Here is a 19,286-nt window from a genome sequence, read left to right as displayed (position 1 = left end):
ACACACACATATACACACACACACCACATATACACACACACACACACACACACCACACACACACACACATACACACATATATACACACACACATATATACACACACACATATATATACACACACATATATATATACACACACATATATATATACACACACATATATATACACACACATATATATACACACACACATATATATACACACACATATATATACCACACACATATATATACACACACACATATATATACACACACATATATATATACACACACATATATATATACACACACATATATATACACACACATATATACACATATATATACACACACATATATATACACACACATATATATACACACACATATATATACACACACATATATATACACACACATATATATACACACATATATATATATTACATCAACTGTACTTTAAAAGTAAAAATAACACCAGTCCTTCTCTGTCTGGTACATCAAGTGCATACTGGAAAAATGATGGATGGTAAAAGGAGTTTACAAAGAGTCTGTAGCTAACAAAAAGGTTGTATGGTATAGAGCTATGATTCCCACCATGGGGTATATGCCCCACTGGTGGGGCGCTGGGAAAATTGTGGGACTTGTAACTGTGAAAATCTTTTTAAGCAGCAAGCATACTACACCTACATTCAGCCTAGCTGAACCAATCCCTCCAGCCAAGCATGCTGCGTGAAGACTGTTTACTACAGAACAGGGATCTTTTCGGTTTGACCGGCAGTTTTTTAAAATAATTTCCACGTAACTAAACACTTTTAAACCTCGTATACTGGTAGAATGTGTTTATAAAACATTTTTTTCTCTTGGCTTTATTGAGAAAATTCTATAGTTTGTAAGATATTCGTTGTTTTTTTCTTCAATTTCTGCAATTTCAACCAATCAATGACGTCCATTGAGGTGAAAACATTCTGTGCCGTATGAATATGTTCCTCATCTAAGAAATAGATTGGGTTTATTTACATTTCTGAAGAAAAAAAAGATACCCTTCTCCCCACCCCTAACCCTAAAACAGATTGAAATGCAATAGATCGATACTAGGGTCATAATTATGGGTAACAATTTCATATGACACTGCTAGAAAAAACTGCTATTCAAACCGAAAAGATCCCAGAACAGTGCTATTCTAATGCCCTAGTGTGGATATGTGGATATTTCTTTAAGGAAAGTATAATCACCAGTAAAGCATACATTTTACTGGAAAATTATAGTGGCATGTGATGGAAAATAGGTTGGGAAATACTGGCAGAGAAGAAGAATTAGAAAAAGAAAGGTGACTTATCTTGACTGTGAGAGGATGAAAGGGGGGAGGTGTGAATGAGGGTTCATTTTTATTGAGACAAAGCAAAACTTACCGCACTCAGCTGTAACTGATGCCAAACCACCATATACAAACGGTCTCCAATCACTCATTATGGGTAAAGCAGGACTTTTAAGGATAAAAGTCTGCTTTCAGCTGTAGTAAGGGCATCAAATATAAAATATAATTCACTTTTAATTTGATGCTATGAATTTACTTGTAGAAGATAAACTTTAAAATTTAACCAAAGTTCGGGGCTATGAGAATGTTAGTCAATGGTTGAATCATTACCCCTTTAGCATTCAAACCGGCCATATCCGTCCAGAATATTTAACCAGTTTTATATTGAAACTGACCAGAGCTTGCCTCTTACCTCAGCCCTACCATGTCATTCTAAAACTTTAAAAATCACATCACTGAATTATCTAAACTACAAGATAATACATGATTAATTCAAAACAACATAAATAAACAAACATCACATTTGAGAGAATAATCTGAACACTAAAGGGTAAAAACCTTGCCAGTTTAAACATGACCCATTTTGATTTAGTTAACTGTGGGAAAGAATAACAGGATTCTAAAGACAAATTAATTAAACTATTTAACATTTTTATTGTAAATTAAAACTATATACTAATTAACAATGTATTAAGCAATAATCTCTTTTTCGTTATATGTTTCAGTCATTAGACTGCAACCATGCGAAGCACCATCTTGAAGAATTTTTAGGCAAATGAATTGACGCTGCTACTCATTTCTGCTTTTTTATTCTATTGGTCTCTTTTATTGAACTGCTAAGTTACGGGGACATAAACATAACAACACCTGTTGTCAAGGATGGAGCAGGGACAAACACAGACACTAACACACACACATTATATATATATATATATTTTTTCATACATACGTGTGTGAAAAATTAATAGAAATGACTTTCAGATAATTTTTTTCACTATTATTATTAAATGTTTATCAGATTGGAGCCTGGTGCAGCCTTCTGGTTTGCCAGACCTTAGTCAAACTGTCCTACCCAAGCCAGCATGGAAAGTTTGGGTAGCCCTAGGCTATAGAAGACATTTTCCCAAGGTGCCACATGCAATCATGTGGTTGGGAAACAAACTTCTCACTACACAGAGAGTAAGGAATTGGTGTAAACACTCAATCTTCAGTTTTTAATTCTCCTTCAGTCCCCGTTTTTAACAACTCTAAAGAAATCGTCTAAGAGTGAGAGTAAAGGAAAATTGCATATGTTGATGTTATAGAGCTAATCATAGAGTTTAATTAGGGAGTGTTATGAAGAGGATTTAAGTGAACAAAGTGTAGACGAAGGAAAATGGTCTCACATCTACTTCTCTTACAAGAAACACATAGTTACTCGACTTAAGCTTCATGAAGAGGCAAATGCAAAAAAAAAAAATAAATAAAAAAAATAAAAATCGAAAGATGAGTTAAAGTGGAAATTTAAAGAATATTCAAAACATTCTGTGGTATTTAGTTCATTCAACATTATGTAAAACGAAGAGGCAAACCTTCCACAATCTCAGGTAATTCACCCAAAATGAAATCTATAGTAAGGTAGATGAAACTGGTTCAATCTATGTAATGAGAAAATAAGATTTTGTAGAAAGCAGTTGTTCTGCAAGCGAATCCAACACTCAACCAGTAATAGTGGTGTTTGTGAAGTAGTATGAATCTACTTTAATATCAACCACTCAACTAACCAAGTGGATGAAGCACTGTTAGTTAGATCTGTTAAGAACTGGGCCTTCTGTCATCATCATCATCGCTTAACGTCTGCTTTCCATGCTAGCATGGGTTGGACAATTTGACTGAGGGCTGGCGAACCAGATGGTTGCACCAGGCTCCGATCTTGATTTGGCAGAGTTTCTACGGCTGGATGCCCTTCCTAACGCCAACCACTCCGAGAGTGTAGTGGGTGCATTTTACATGCCACCGGCACGGGGTCCAGTCAGACGGTACTGGCAATGACCTCGCTCGAATCCTTTTACACATGCCACCAGCACAGGTGCCAGTAAGACGGCTTTGGTAACGATCATGCTCGAATGGTGCCCTTTTACGTGCCACTGGCACGGAAGCTAGTTGGCTGCTCTGACAATGATCACGCTTGGATGGTGCTCTTGGTAACCTACTAGCACGGGCACAAGTGCCAATAAGGCGACCAGTGAATAATACATGTTTTTGGACGTTTTTTTTAAATTCTTGTTTTGTTATGTTAGGGCTGTGTATGACACTTTACACTACTAAGCCATTTAACCTTTATAATTCATCTTCTTGTTTTAGTCATTTGATTGTGGCCACACTGGAGCACCACCTTGAAGGGTTTATTTAAACAAATCAACCCCAGTATTCAATTTTTTTTTTCGAAAGTCAGGTACACATTCTATCAGTCTCTTTAGCCAAACCGTTAAGTTACAGAGATGTAAACAAACCAACACTGGTTGTCAAGGTAGCGGGAACAAACAAGCAAAAATAAATATATGGCATGGATTTATGGTAAGCTAGCTTCCCAACCACGAGGTTCTGGGTTCAGTCCCACTGTGTGGCACCTTGGGCAAGTGTCTCAGGCCACCAAAGCCTTGTGAGTGGACTTGTAGATGGAAACTGAAAGAAGCCCATCTCATATATACATATATAATATCTTTTGTTTGTGTCTGTTTGTCCCACCGCCACCACTTGACAACCAGTGTTTGGGTGTTTACATCCCCATAACTTAGCAGTTTCACAAAGGTGACTAATAGAATAAGTACCAGGCTTTTAAAATAAGTACTGGGGTTGATTCATTCAACAAAAATCCTTCAAGGCAGTGCTCCAGCATGGCCACAGTCTAATGACTGAAACAAGTAAAAGACACACACACACACACACAAGCTTCTTTCAGCTTCTGTCTACTAAAATCATTTACAAAGTTTTCATCAGCCCAAGACTATAATACAGTGTTTCTCAACCTTTTTATCCTTGCGTAACCCTTAAAATAAACTACATGTCTCAAGGAACCCCTGCACAAATGAAATTATATGCCATATCTTTCTCACATTTTTTTCATCATAGTTCACGTGGTAAACATATATCTTAGTCCGACAGGTTTTGAGGTCTGATGATATGCTATATTACAATATTCTTTTCTACTCTAGGCACAAGACCCAAAATTTTGGTGGGAGGGGGCCAGTGGATTAAATCGCCCCCAGTATGCAACAGGTACTTAATTTATCGACACCGAAAGGATGAAAGGCAAAGTCAACCTCAGTGGAATTTGAACTCACAACGTAAAGACAGACGAAATACAGCTAAGCATTTCGTCCAGCATGTTAACATTTTTGCCAGCTCGCTGCCTTATACATATTGTAATATTACAATAACCAATAATATGTTGTGCATATGTAGTAATATTTTTTTTCTACTCTAGGTACAAGGCCTGAAATTTTGGGGGTAGGGGCCAGTCAATTAGATTGACCCCAATTTGTAATATTACGATCATGAAATTAGCATTAGCTTATCTCTCACTTTCTCGCAGAACCCCTAAGAACCTTTTGCAGAACCCTAGGGTTCCAGGGAACCTCAGTTGCTATAGTAGAAGATACTTGTCCAAGGTGTCATGCAGTGGGACTGAAACCAAAACCATGTGGTTGGGAACTGATGAATATTCATGCAGTTAAGTTGGTTAAGGCATGGGGGGTTACTGGAATTATCCAGAAATAAAAGACATTTTTCAGAAAAAAATTAATGTAGTGCTCTACATAAGTACTTATCATTGCAGATCAAATTAACAATTCACAGAAATATTGGGTCATCCCGTAAATAATGCAGTTTTTTTAATATTTCTTCTATTTTTCAAAATTAAGATAAACCAAGATCTTTTTTTAATCTAAAATATATACTCCATTTTCTACAATGTTCTTCCATCGATCTGGTAGATTCGCAAGGCTCCTCTTCTAAAATTCACGTCTGTGATGAAAAGTATTCTTCCAATACTGTTCTGACCTCATCTACAGAATTCACATTTTTTCCTTCCAAATGATTTCAAAGACTGCAGAATAAATGATAATCAAATGGGACAATTGCCATGATAGATTGCTATCCACTAAACCCTTTTCTATTTTCTCTCCCTGTTTATTTCTGTGTTCCTTTCTGTTGAAGAGCATAGGCTCGAAATGTAAAAGACGTTCTCACTTCCTGAGTGTTAAACTAATACATCTGTTTGTTGTTTACACCAGTCTTCGTCTTTTGTAAATTCTCACTATATATCATCATCATTTAGCATCCACTTTCCATTCTAGCATGGGTTGGATGGTTCAACTGGGATCTAGGAAGCCAGAAGGCTGCACCAGGCCCAGTCTGATCTGGCAGTGTTTCTACGGCTGGATGCCCTTCCTAATGCCAACCACTGTGAGTGTAGTGGGTGCTTTTTACGTGCCACCGACACAGGTACCAGACTAGGCTGGCAAACGGCCACAATTGGATGGTGCTTTTTACGTGCCACCGGCACGAGGGCCAAGCTAGGCTGGCAACGGCCACGGTCGGAAGAGAGAGAGAGAGAGATAAAGCACAATTTATTCATGATCAGAGGTATTTGTAAATTGAGGTACAATCATATTAAATGAATATGAGAAAGACAGGAGATAAAACACGATTTATTTTGTATATCAATATTTAAAAAGTCTTTCAATCACATCAAACACTGGGATCATTAAACTTTCTTTTGAAAACATTACAATGTAAGTCTATGAAAAATTCTACAACAAAATCTGGCATACAAACATTAGTACCCTTCACCCACAGACTTTGTTTCCTCATAACTTTCAGGAAAAAAAAGAAGGCATTTTTTAATGAAATTTTCTACAGGCATGGTTGTATGACAAGAAGCTTGCTTCCCAACCACATGGTTCCAGCTTCAGTCCCACTGTGTGACACCTTGAGCAAGTGTCTTCTACTATAGCCTCGAGCCAACTAAAACCTTGTGAGTGGATTTGGTATTTAGATTTCAGAAGCTTGTTGTGTGTCTGAATGTGTGTGTGTGTATATATATATATAATATATATATATATATATAAGCTCAGCAAAAATTTAGATTCAAATGAATATGGTACTTAATTTAGATGCACCAGAATTTTGCATGGTGTTATCCATAAAAATTTGTGGGGTGATTATAATCAAAATAAGCAACAAGAATGACTCCGGTAATTTGGTACTATCGTTTCGTACTACAATCGTTTCCTAGTACGAAACGATTGTACCAAATTACCGGAGTTGCTTATTTTGAGTATATATATATATATATATATATATATATATGATATATGGGCGGAGGTAAAGAATACACACACCATCGGTTTTCGCCGTAACCCTAACCCTAAACACCGGGTGCGCATATCCTTTACCTTCGCCTGTGAAGGTGTGTCAGATCAACTGCTTGACAACTGTTGTGTCTGTTCATGTCCTTGTAACTTAGTGGTTCGGCAAAAGGAACTGACATAATATGTACCAGACTTTAAAAAAAAAAAAATTAAAAAATAAAAGAAGACTGGAGCCAATTCCTTCAACTAAAAATTCTTCAAGGTGGTGCCTCAATATGGCTACAGTCTAATGATTGAAAAAAGTAAAAGTAAAAGAAAAAAAAACCATTGCCGATGTTGATCACGATTCTATCAGTATTTAATACGAGAAAGAAGAAAAAAAAAGGAAAATTGGTGGGAACGCACGTACACATACTAAAGTACATCCTGTAATTTTTCTCAAAATTTCAAGTGTCTTTTTGCGGATATATGTATAGGTAATGTGCGTTAGTATGTATGCGTGTGGTCATTTTTCTTTTTTATTCTTTCTATTACATTAAATTCCGATATAATCCTTGTCTACACCATCTAAAAAGTATTTGTGAAAAGTTTCGCTACAAAAAAAAAAAAAAAAACATTATCCAGGAGTGGCTGTGTGGTAAGTAGCTTGCTAACCAACCACATGGTCCCGGGTTCAGTCCCACTGCGTGGCACCTTGGGCAAGTGTCTTCTGCTATAGCCTCGGGCCGACGAATGCCTTGTGAGTGGATTTGGTAGACGGAAACTGAAAGAAGCTTGTCGTGTGTGTATGTATGTATATATATATATATATATATGTGTGTGTGTGTGTGTGTGTGTATGTGTTTGTGTGTCTGTGTTTGTCCCGGTAGCATTGCTTGACAACCGATGCTGGTGTGTTTATGTCCCTGTCACTTAGCGGTTCGGCAAAAGAGACCGATAGAATAAGTACTGGGCTTACAAAGAATAAGTCCCGGGGTCGAGTTGCTCGATTAAAGGCGGTGCTCCAGCATGGCCGCAGTCAAATGACTGAAACAAGTAAAAGAGTAAAAGAGAGAGAGGGTATCCTGGAAGATATGAGGAAATAAAGTCGATGTTGGGGAGGCACAGTTATGCAGATATGCCCAAAATCTAGATAACAGTAATATTTTTATTAAGAGACATATTACTACATTCGTCGATGTTTTAGCTTCCACGTCCAGCTTTGCTCGAACAAGTCAGGGCAAGTCGGTCCCCCACCTTTCACGTATCCATTGATGTAATTTAAGGGAAATTTGACTGCTGTTTCTAGCAAGTTAACCCAGCACAAAGACGTTCCCTCGTTGGTGAAAACTTATGACCAGAGGCGTTTCAGTCGCGACCAAACTTATTTCCCGCCACACATCTTTTTTTTCTTTTATATCAGGAACTACCCCATCTCATGTACTTTCTCCCCTTTTTTAAGAGAACAGAATGTATGACATAACGCTCTACTGTCAAATCCCTTCATACACACTTCATGTGAAGAGATTTGGCTGATGTTTCTAGCGAGTCAGGAAATTGCGTAGGTTCTTTACTCAATATGTGAATGACCTTAGAAGCTTTGGCTGGGTGCCAAATGGAAAGAAGCAGACCGGTCTGACCTTCACCAGCTTAAGAATATTGGCGTAATTGGTGTAGTACGCAAATGTCGTTTAGCCCCAAGCTCTGGTGCAGACTTGTGGCCCAAGGTGCTTCACCTGTGACAACCAAGGTGCTTTGTGGTATTAATGCACGTAGGATTACAATAGCCAATTACAATGTGATTTTTTTTACTTTTCTTTTCTACCATAGTAATGTGATTTAGAATAGACTTAACTGTTATTTCTAGCAGGCTGGGCGATTGTTAGCAACCTCCCTGTTTGACTATATTTTCAATGTAAAATGAGGTGGTGGTCAGGAATGGGAAGGCGGCGAGCTGGCAGAAACGTTAGCACGCCGGGCGATATGCGTAGCCGTATTTCGTCTGTCGTTACGTTGTGAGTTCAAATTCCGTCGAGGTCGACTTGCCCTTTCATCCTTTCGGGGTCGATAAATTAAGTACCAGTTACGCACTGGGGTCGATGTAATCGACTTAATACCTATGTCTGTCCTTGTTTGTCCCCCTCTGTGTTTAGCCCCTTCTGAGTAATAAAGAAATAGGTAATGAAAATGCACAGAAATAAAACAACCAGAAAAAAAGGGAGTGTTATCAATTTAATGTTTTCAGTAGCTTACTAATTGCTGTAACTAAAAGTACATCTATGTCAATAATTTCAGCAAATCTTTAAAGTACATAATTACTCCTCTTAATAACTGAATCAAATGGAATTCTATCGATTTATTGGGACACGTAGACGGTTTCAAAACAGGATACAGCAACTAATTAAATTAAAACGAAATGGCATAGATAGGCCTATAGAAGAAATTCGCAAACGAAGGACCAAACATCATTTAAAAGAACAGCAATAATTAATATCTTAAAAAGAGTAAAACAAAAAGGTTTGCTTCCACAAGTGTGCCGCTCCTTCCTCTACTTTGTTTCCTTATAACTTTCGGGAAAATAGATTTCTTTCAATGAAATTTTCCTCGAAAACCTTTCAGGTGGTAGGGATTTTACGTTTATATATTAATTTAATGTGTAAAAGAAACAAAAATTGGTGGGCACACAAATATACATACTGAAGAACATTACATATACGTGGGGGTACTGGGAAGTTCCTGGTTTTGGGTAAAAGAAAATACAAGAGGATCAGTTAATTACGGTTTTATTCAACATAATTCCCCTCGCAGATTCATACACCTATTGCAGGCGGTTCTTCAGGGTTTTTTTAAGCCCTGCCTTTCGCGACACCTCGAAAGCCAAGAACTTTTCAGCACCCCACCCCCTTGTATATATCTACAAAATGAAACTTCAAATTTTAAGGAAAATTATAAGTGTTCGTTTTGTATGCACGAAAACCAATTTTTTTTTTTTTTTCGCATTAAAATTCCAATACAATTGTAATCTACATCCCTTGGAAAATAACTATAGAAAATTTCATTAGAAAATACCCATCTTTCTGGAAGTTATGAGGAAACAAAATCGGAGGGGGTACTCCAGAAAGTTTACATTTCAAAAATAAAATAAACGTGTTTAATCAATTATGACTTGTAGTGTTTTGACTGTAAATAAAAATCACAAAATTAAAAGCAATGACAAAAGAAATTAAATAATACAAGAAATTTAAAGCAACGACAATAGAAAACATTCACAAAATTAAAAGCAATGACAATAGAAATAATTCCGTCTATATGAGGAGATTCGTAATGTAAATAAGGAAGCTCACCGTGCTATGCGAAGTGCGAGACGAATGCAAGGGTGCTTTCTTAATTAAAGCGGAGATCAAAGACGGAAGTTATTGTCCACGTGGTTGGTGTGAAAGTGATGTACCAGTTCACGTACGGACTAATTATAGCGAAACGTCCTATGCATAACTACATAAACGTGCCCCATAGACTGTTTCATTGTAACTTTAGAAAAAAATGGATATTTTTGGAAGAAATTTTCCACAAATACTTTTCAGATGATATTCCAATCACCCCGCATAACATTCAGAAAAATAGATATTTTTTTTAATGAAGTTTTCTACAAGTTTCTTTCTGATAGCATTGATCAATTATTGTTCTGAACTGGGGGTCCATATAAGATTTTGTTCAAATATATGTGCAATAAATTGCTTATACTTCTACAATACACAAAACATTTGGATCTTTTCCATGTCAACACAATTTCTAGCTAACTAAACACTTTTAAACTTCGTATACTGGTAGAATGTGTTTATAAAACATCATTTTTTCTTGGCTTTATTGAGAAAATTCTATAGTTTGTAAGATATTTCGTCGTTCAAAAGGAAAAGATCCAAACATTTTAGCAATTTTTTTTATACAATTCCTAATAATATTTAATTATAAAAATATAATAAGATTTTTTTTAACAGCGAATGGTTAGTGGGATCCTGCAAAGAAAAATAGGAATCAAGGTTCTAAAAGTGAAAAATGGTTGAGAATTTCAAGTTTCATTATGTAATTATTCAATTATTCATGTGATATGTGTCAGTATGTATGTGTGTGCGCTTACCTTTTTTTTTCTTTTTTTTTTTTTTCACATTTTTCCGATATAATTATGATCTACACACCTACACCAGCTGAAAAATATTTGTAAAAAATTTCATTCAAAAGAATCCCTTTTTCTTTGTCTTTTTTACGATGTTTTCTAAGGACACTCTAGTCTTTGGCATGCCTCGTTTGTCCACCACACTCCTCAGTTCTACTTCCTAGACACGAAGTTTTATTGGAATTAGATTACTAAGTTTAAATGTCATTTCAACTTTCACTGTTTACACGGTATATTTTTACGTTGCTACCTTTTCTTATTATACACCGGTTCGTCTCTTTAAACGCGTGGCGTTGTTTACTAAAGTACATCCAACATTTATAGTGAATAAATAATCAATTCATCATTTATCCGTTTTAAGCGTTGGACTGCGACTATGTTGGAGCACCACCTCGAAGGTTTTAGTCGTAAAATCGACTCCAGTATTTATTATTTTTTTTAAAGTCTGGGACTTATTCTGTTGGTCATTTGCCGGATCTTTTCGGTTTTTAAAAATAATTTCCACGTAACTAAACACTTTTAAACTTCGTATACTGGTAGAATGTGTTTATAAAACATCTTTTTCTCTTGGCTCTATTGAGAAAATTCTATAGTTTGTAAGATATTTGTTGTTTTTTTTCTTCAATTTCTGCAATTTCAACCGATCAATAACGTCTATTGAGGTGAAAACATTCTGTGCCGTATGAATATGTCCCTCGTTTAAGAAACAGATTGGGTTTATTTACATTTGTGAAGAAAAAAAGATACCCTTCCCCCCACTCTAACCTTAACCCTTACCCTAACCCTAAAACAGATTGAAATGCAATAGATCGATACTAGGGTCATAATTATGGGTGACAATTTCATATGACACCGCTAGAAAAAACTGCCGTTCAAACCGAAAAGATCCCAGAACAGTGCTATTCTAATGCCCTAGTGTGGATATGTGGATATTTCTTTAAGGAAAGTATAATCACCAGTGAAGCATACATTTTGCTGGAAAATTATAGTGGTGCGTGATAGAAAATAGGTTGGGAAATACTGGCAGAGAAGAATTAGCAAAAGAAAGGTGACTATCTTGATTGTGAGAGGATGAAAGGGGGGGGGGGTGAATGAAGGTTCATTTTCATTAAGACAAAACAACACTTACCGCACTCAGCTGTAACTGATGCCAAACCAAAAAAGATACCCTTCCCCTAACCCTAACTAACTCTAACTCTAACCCTAAAATAGATTGAAATGCAATAGATCGATAATAGGGTCATAATTATGGGTGACAATTTCATATGACACCACTAGAAAAAACTGCCATTCAAACCGAAAAGATCCCATTTGCCGAACCACTATATTGCTGGGACCTAAACAACAAACCAGCACCAATAAATAAGCGGTGGTGGGAAACGAACATTCACATAGATAGACACACACACACATGATGGGCTTCTATGAACTCAAAATTTCTATCTACCAAATCTGCTCACAAGACTTTGGTCGGCACAGGGTTTTAACATAAGAAAGTTTGAAAATTGAACAAATAAAATACCCAATAGTGGGGGAACGTTTTAAGGCTACTCGTGGAAAACCCCACAAAAACCACGGGTTCCTGACCAACAGGGCAGGAACCCTTCTCTTGTTTTTCACAGGCGCATACTTAAAATGGGTCCTTTCACACCGGCCATTTTTCTGACATTCACCCACCTTTAATAATAATCCTTTCTATTATTGGCACAAGGCCTTAAATTTGTGGGGAGGGGTATAGTTGCTTACACCTCAGTGTTTCATTGGTACTCAATTTATCGACCCCAAAAGGATGAAAGGCAAAATCAACCTCAATAGAAATTTGAACTCAGAACGTAGTGGCAGACGAAATACCTATTTCTTTACTACCCACAAGGGGCTAAACACAGAGAGGACAAACAAGGACAGACAAACGAATTAAGTCAATTATATCAATCCCAGTGCGTAACTGGTACTTATTTAATCGACCCTGAAAGGATGAAAGGCAAAGTCGACCTCGGCGGAATTTGAACTCAGAACGTAGCAGCAGACGAAATACCTATTTCTTTACTACCCACAAGGGGCTAAACACAGAGAGGACAGACAAACGGATTAAGTCTATTATATGATAATCAAGTGCGTAATTGGTACTTATTTAATTGATCCCGAAAGGATGAAAGGCAAAATTGACCTCGGCTGAATTTGAACTCAGAACGTAGCAGCTGACGAAATATCGCTAAGCATTTCGCCCGGCATGCTAACGACTCTGCCAGCTTGCCGCCTTCACCTACCTTTAATAATAATAAGAAGAAGAAGATGCCTTGATGCAGTACCAGGCAGTGGCTTCTGATCTTAACTGATTGGAAGTATTATCGTGTACATTGTTTTGTCTTGGTATAAAAGATGGGCTACAGCAAATATTCTGCTCAATACCACAGATTTGCTTGTCAGTTGTTTGCCCGTAACGAGTTGAGCATGTCCCTTAGTGGCTGACGATATGTGCATCTCTGATCACGAGCAGAAGTAGTGAGGGAGCATCATAGCCATGTGTTGAGAGGGATCCTTTGGTGTTTGAATAATTCACCTCTGGAAACATGGGTGTTTCGTTCAACATCATTAAACAGCCCTTATTCAGGGACCTTTTGAGCAGGATGGGTTACTCGACCAGAAGAAAATTCTAACTGGGCCCCACCTGCAAGGTCATGTGCTGTTTATCTTGATATGAGATCACCATGTCACACACATATGGTTGTGATGCATGTGCCTAGTGTACCCTTGCAGAAGGACCACGCGAAAAGGAGAGGTGACGAATGAATGACTCCTTTAAACACTGCATGGTCGCCTTGGAATAAAAGCCAAAATATGGATATATGAATAAGAGTGCCAGAAAGAATAAGGAGGCGACACGACCGTAAATGTTAAGAGAAAGGTTTTATTTATGTGGTAGCAGAGTGTGTGTTCTACATAAATACATATATAAGAACAATAGTAATAAACAAACCGTCATGCATACAACAACGTGTATGAGTGCTAGCTGAGTGTGTCTGTGTGTTAGCCATAAGTACATAAGAACAATAATAATAGACAGGCTGTCAAGTATATATAATGTGTATGTGTGTACAAACAAGGGTGTATGCGTGTGAGATAAAATACAGAGCAATAGAAAGTCTACATCAGGGCGTTAGAAGTTCAGACACACTGAAGATAGATAATACCAGTTCGTAATAAATTGCACCACAGTAGTGGTTCTGTAACAATGAGGTTGAGGCGAGCAAGGCAGAGCCAGTTACTACATGTCGTGTAGCGGTTGTGGCTTCTATGCTGTCCCGGGTTACTTGGTACAGAAGGTTCTCGCAGGTTGAGCTTACTGTTAACCATGGGGAAGTATTCACAAACAGTGGGAAGTTAAACCTGGGCGAGTTGCTGTGTTCATATTGATGTTGGTGTCGTCGTTAAGATGAAGGCAACGGTGGTGGAGACGACATTAAGATGAAGGCGACAGAGATAGAGGCATCGTTAAGATGAAGGCGATGATGGTAGAGGTCCTGAAATGCTGCTGGTGTTGTCTGTTGCGGGAACTGGCTGTGTCGCTCTGTGGTCAGTGACTAGACCTTAGAAGGTCTAGAGCCAAAGATAAGATAGGGTGAATTGCTGAAGCTTTTATAGCAAATTATAGGCTCAAACGGAGCATTTAGAAGACTGTGTCACGGGACCTTATCAGAAATTGCGATTGGTTGGTTTGCACAGTGTTGCGTAATACAGCAAGAGACAAACTGCGCCAATACCAGTCAATCAGAGCAGTGGACACAACTGGGCCTAAGCGGCCAAAGATTAGCTGTTATCTGCTACGACCATATTTATGTTATATATGTCAGAGAGAGAGGATTTCACTAAGGGTATGCTGCACCCTTATCAGATAGGTAGTCATGATGGGTATACTGGGCTTCGTATATTTTTACCCCAGTGTCACTTTGATGGCATGCACTGCTCTCTCACTCAATAATAATGGTTTCAAATTTTGTCACAAGGGCAGCAATTTGTGGGGAGGTAAAGTTCCAGGACTCAAGACACTAATATCCAGAGAGTGATGATGATGATGATGACAACAATGCATGCAAGCATGGAAAAGTAGACATTAAAGCAATAATACTGATCAAGATAATGATGATACTGCTGATACACTCATACACACACACACACGTGTATCATCATCGTTTAACGTACGCTTTCCATGCTAGCATGTGTTGGATGGTTCGACTGGGGTCTGGGAAGCCAGGAGGCTGCACCAGGCCCAGTCTGATCTGGCAGTGTTTCTACAGCTGGATGCCCTTCATAACGCCAGATAGATAGATTGGTAGATAGATAGATAGAGAGAGAGAGAGAGAGAGATGTCAGCATGGAAGGCAGGCGTTAAACGATGATAGTGGCTGTGGTAAGTATAAGTTATCTCCCTTGTTTTCTCAAACCCCATCCCCACCAACATTAATATATCCACTGAACACCCTAATGACTCCAACAATCTCCATATTAGGGGATGAATGCATACTATAATCCCCTTCCCTTTCTCTAATATCCCTTTTCTCTTCAACCCCTATATCAAACACCAAGACCTTACAATCAAGACATCTACATCTATATCCATGTTTTTATTTTGGTTTCAAATTCTGCCACAAGACCAGCGATTTCAAGGGAGGGTTTTAAGTTGATTACTTTGACCCTCCAGTTTTCAACTGGTACTTTTTTTATCGACCCCGAAAGGATGGACAGTAAAGTCAACCTCAGCAGAATTCGAATTCAGAACATAAAGACAGACAAAAATGCTACCAGGCTTTAGTCCAGTGTACAAACAATTCTACCAACTCGCTGCCTTGTCTATGTTCTGTATTGGAATGCATCTCATTACTTCAACATAAAAACCATATGGCGTCTGGACATAAAACAAGATGAACTGTCATGAACTCTAGGCATCAACTTCCTATGGCCAACACATTATTATGAAATAAAATATAAACTGTCACAATCTAAGTGTTGCCAATCTAAGTGTTGTCATGTTGCTTATACAACGGCTGTGAACTTCAAATGAAAGAATATGGGGATATAGTAAGTAGGTGTTTGCAGTGTATGACCAGGGAAGGGATGCATGGTGACTGACTCGTACATGATCATCATCGATTGACACAGGGTGAAGGTGAACCCTGGCTCCACATCCCAGCTTTCAGCACTAAACATCCATCCATGCAGAATGTCTGATTGTTGAACTTTTACATTATTATTCTAAAGACGTCCACAAACTCTCATTCCTACTCCATCTACAACACCAAAAATAACTGAGTCCTCAAAGGCTACTTTTATAGATACCATTTATGCATCATACAATCGCAGTCTCCCATTGGTTTATTCCTTTATCAATTTTTCCTTTTATTTGCTTATTTCAGCTGTTGAACCATCCATTGGGTCCATTTTACTTCAAAACTCTACTTCATCCCGCTCACCTCATTCAATCATCACCACCATGACCACAATTTTAATGTCCGCTTTTCCATGGGTCAAATGAAGGTAATTAATTTTGTCCTACCAAACTTCAAACCATCTCACTATAGAAATCAGTCTGTTGACATTGTTTTGTTTGCTAATTTCCTTTGTGTCATGTTTCACTGTGAAGACAAATACAACTATAAAAAGTCAATATAAAGTGTTTCAGGTGAAGATGTAAAGTAATTTCAACTTCTCGTTAATAAAAGAAAAAAATCAATACTTTCAAAAATAACTTATTCTACACAACTTGCTTGCTTTTCTCAGCTGTTTGTAAACTCTTTCTGTGGATATTATTGTAAAAACTTGCCCAACACAAATCTGAAATCAATCCTCAGTCAAGTCTGTTTTTGGATAAGTCTTAACAAAGATGTTAAAGAAACGAGATGGATTTGTCTTGCTGTTCATAGTTGTTACCCTACAAACTATAACAGGTATGTTTGTGTTTATACATACATGCATATATATATATATATACATACACACACATTCACCACTAATTTGTATTATATTTTAGTATACATACATGTAATATATTGTTTGTTTTTATGTTCAGTTATATTAAAAACAGTTTTACTTTAATCTGATGGATTACTCTGTACTTTTGTAGAGTACAAATTTATTATTCTTAAACAAGAATGTTGTTGACTGTGACTTCGAAGTTTTTGCTAGCCAAGACATTAGGTAAGGAGGGAGACCTTTATTAGAGTTAGTTTGAACTTCATATATTTTCTTTGGGTGTGTGGGTTTGAGTTGGGTGGTAATTAGGCTTTTGTGGTAGGTTGTCATGGACAAGTGTTTGGGAAAATTTTTTAATTGATTAAATTTGGGGTTATGTTAGTGTTAAGAATTCATTCATGCATGTGGAATTTTGTCAGGTAGACAGGAGGTGTGAGAGTAATTTTGTTGCTCTTGGTATTGTTGGATTTAATCCTTTTGCTCTGACAATGTAAAAATCAAAGGTACAAAGTCCAGTATTTAAGCCATTTGTAATTGGGTGTGTCAACTTTGTGTTCCAAAAGGATGTTGGTGATAAGTTTAAACTCTTTACCATTTAAACCGATCATATCCAGCCCGAATATTCTATCTGTTTTGACATTCAAATTGGCCATGTGTATATTTCTTTACTACCCACAAGGGGCTAGACACAGAGGGGACAAACAAGGACAGACAAATGGATTAAGTCGATTACATTGACCCCAGTGCATAACTGGTACTTAATTTATCGACCCCAAAAGGATGAAAGGCAAAGTAGTCCTCGGCGGAATTTGAACTCAGAACGTAGCAGCAGACGAAATACAGCTACGCATTTCACCCGGCGTGCTAACGGTTCTGCCAGCTCGCCGCCATATAATTGGCCATGTGTAGTCTCTCACACCTACTCTACAATGTCATTCTAAAAATAAACAGTCACCTTTTGGAAACCTCAAACTATGAGATAATGCATGGTTAAATCAATACAATGGGGATAAAATAAACATTACATTTGATAGAGTAATCTGAATGCTTAAGGGTTAAGCCAGTCAATTCTTTACTTGTTGTTGTTATCTAGGGTATTTCTTGTTTTCATTTGTGAGGTTGGAGTTATTAATCAGGCATGTCATGGCTTTGTTAGTACAGAAAGTTGTTTTGCATGTGCTTTGATTTTCACCAAAGTATTTAAGTAAAGGTTGTATGTTTCTATCTAGGTGTTCATTGGTCTACAAGCAGTTTGATTAATATATTAGGGATTTTAACCTTTTTGTTTTGTGGAGGTAGTCTTTATATGTACTATATATATATATATATTTCTTTACTGCCCACAAGGGGCTAAAACAGGACGGACAAAGGGATTAATTCGATTACATCGACCCCCAGTGCGAAACTGGTACTTTATTTATCGACCCCAAAAGGATGAAAGGCAAAGTCGACCTCGGTGGAATTTGAACTTGGAACATAATGACAGACGAATTACTGCTAAGCATTTCGCCCGGCGTGCTAACGTGTCTGCCAGCTCGCCGCCTTACACTATATATATGCACACACACACAATCATCATCATTTAATGTTCATTATAGTTTCACCCTTGACTGCTGTATAACATTTTAGTATACATACATATACGCACATTATATGTGGTACGTAAAAAGCACCTGTTGAGCATTGGGTCGCACGGAGGCAAGGAGGCTGATGCCAACGTTGCATAACTGGCACCTGTGCTGGTGGCATGTAAAAAGTACCTTTAGCGCATTGGGCCTCATGGGGGCAATGACAAATGACTGAGACCTTAGGCAATATGCCGTGCCAGGGGAGAAGACCCATCAAGCCAAGTGAAATTTTAGTTGTGGCACATACTGGTGTCATGCAAAAGCACCCATTACACTCTCAGTGTGGTTGGAATTAGGAAGGGCATCCATCCGAAGAAACCAAGCCAAATCAGACTGGAGTCTACTGCAGCCCCTCAGCTTACCAGCCTTGCTTAAACCATGCAACCCATGCCAGCACGAACAATGGATATTAAAAGATGATTATGATATATATATATATATATATATAAAGAGGAGATTGGAAAGAATTTTTTGGTATTATTCATTCACCATTACAGATGTTTCATTTGCTAACAGGAGTTACAAAGTTGTATGTGTACAAGGTGGTATCAAAAACATCTACCCCTTTGTCTCCTGCTGGTTGGCTTAGCTTGAAGAATTCATCTTGTAATTCTTTTTTGTGACATTCTAATCACATGACAATAGCACCAGAGCTGTAACCCCTCGAAGCAGGGAAGTAGTGGCTCAGTTGGAAGAGACACCCTGATCTCTTAGCTATGTACCCTTTTGACTAACATTACTCTAGAAGTTCTTTTGGAGGAACCTGTGTATCACGTTAAACTGACACCTGATCAATCAAACCTAAGTCATAAAACAAAGGTAGAAGTTTCAATAAAACTATCCACATGATCTCACTTTGTTTATTCAAATAAATAAGAATTAGG

At 37.6% G+C, this 19,286-nt stretch overlaps 2 protein-coding genes across 5 annotated transcripts in view; one reads left to right on the top strand and one right to left on the bottom strand.

Moving 5' to 3' along the window:
* Positions 1-10,215, bottom strand: part of LOC115222303 (kidney mitochondrial carrier protein 1) — a 33,993-nt gene extending 23,778 nt beyond the window's left edge. For 2 of the 3 annotated variants that reach the window (XR_005002968.1, XM_029792481.2), the window contains exons 1-2: positions 9,981-10,213; positions 1,398-1,498 (exon numbers count right to left, since the gene is read on the bottom strand). Coding sequence is in view for 1 of the 3 variants with exons in the window: in XM_029792481.2 (XP_029648341.1) it covers positions 1,398-1,455 (58 nt within the window). In the remaining 2 variants the exon portion in view is untranslated. Of the gene's footprint in view, positions 1-1,397; positions 1,499-9,980 lie in introns of all 3 variants that reach the window. The other variant, XM_036511103.1, reaches the window with a different exon arrangement.
* A 6,018-nt stretch (positions 10,216-16,233) lies between these two features.
* Positions 16,234-19,286, top strand: part of LOC115222173 (serpin B4) — an 8,937-nt gene continuing 5,884 nt past the window's right edge. Inside the window, exon 1 of one of the 2 annotated variants that reach the window (XM_029792319.2) lies at positions 16,234-16,339. Coding sequence is in view for 1 of the 2 variants with exons in the window: in XM_029792318.2 (XP_029648178.1) it covers positions 16,686-16,749 (64 nt within the window). In the remaining variant the exon portion in view is untranslated. Of the gene's footprint in view, positions 16,340-16,550; positions 16,750-19,286 lie in introns of those variants that run through there. The other variant, XM_029792318.2, reaches the window with a different exon arrangement.

This window comes from Octopus sinensis, linkage group LG19 (genome assembly GCF_006345805.1).
Source record: "Octopus sinensis linkage group LG19, ASM634580v1, whole genome shotgun sequence".
Lineage (NCBI taxonomy): Eukaryota > Metazoa > Mollusca > Cephalopoda > Octopoda > Octopodidae > Octopus > Octopus sinensis.
The sequence above is the reverse complement of the archived record's forward strand: the minus strand, read 5'-3'. Positions and strand labels throughout refer to the sequence as shown.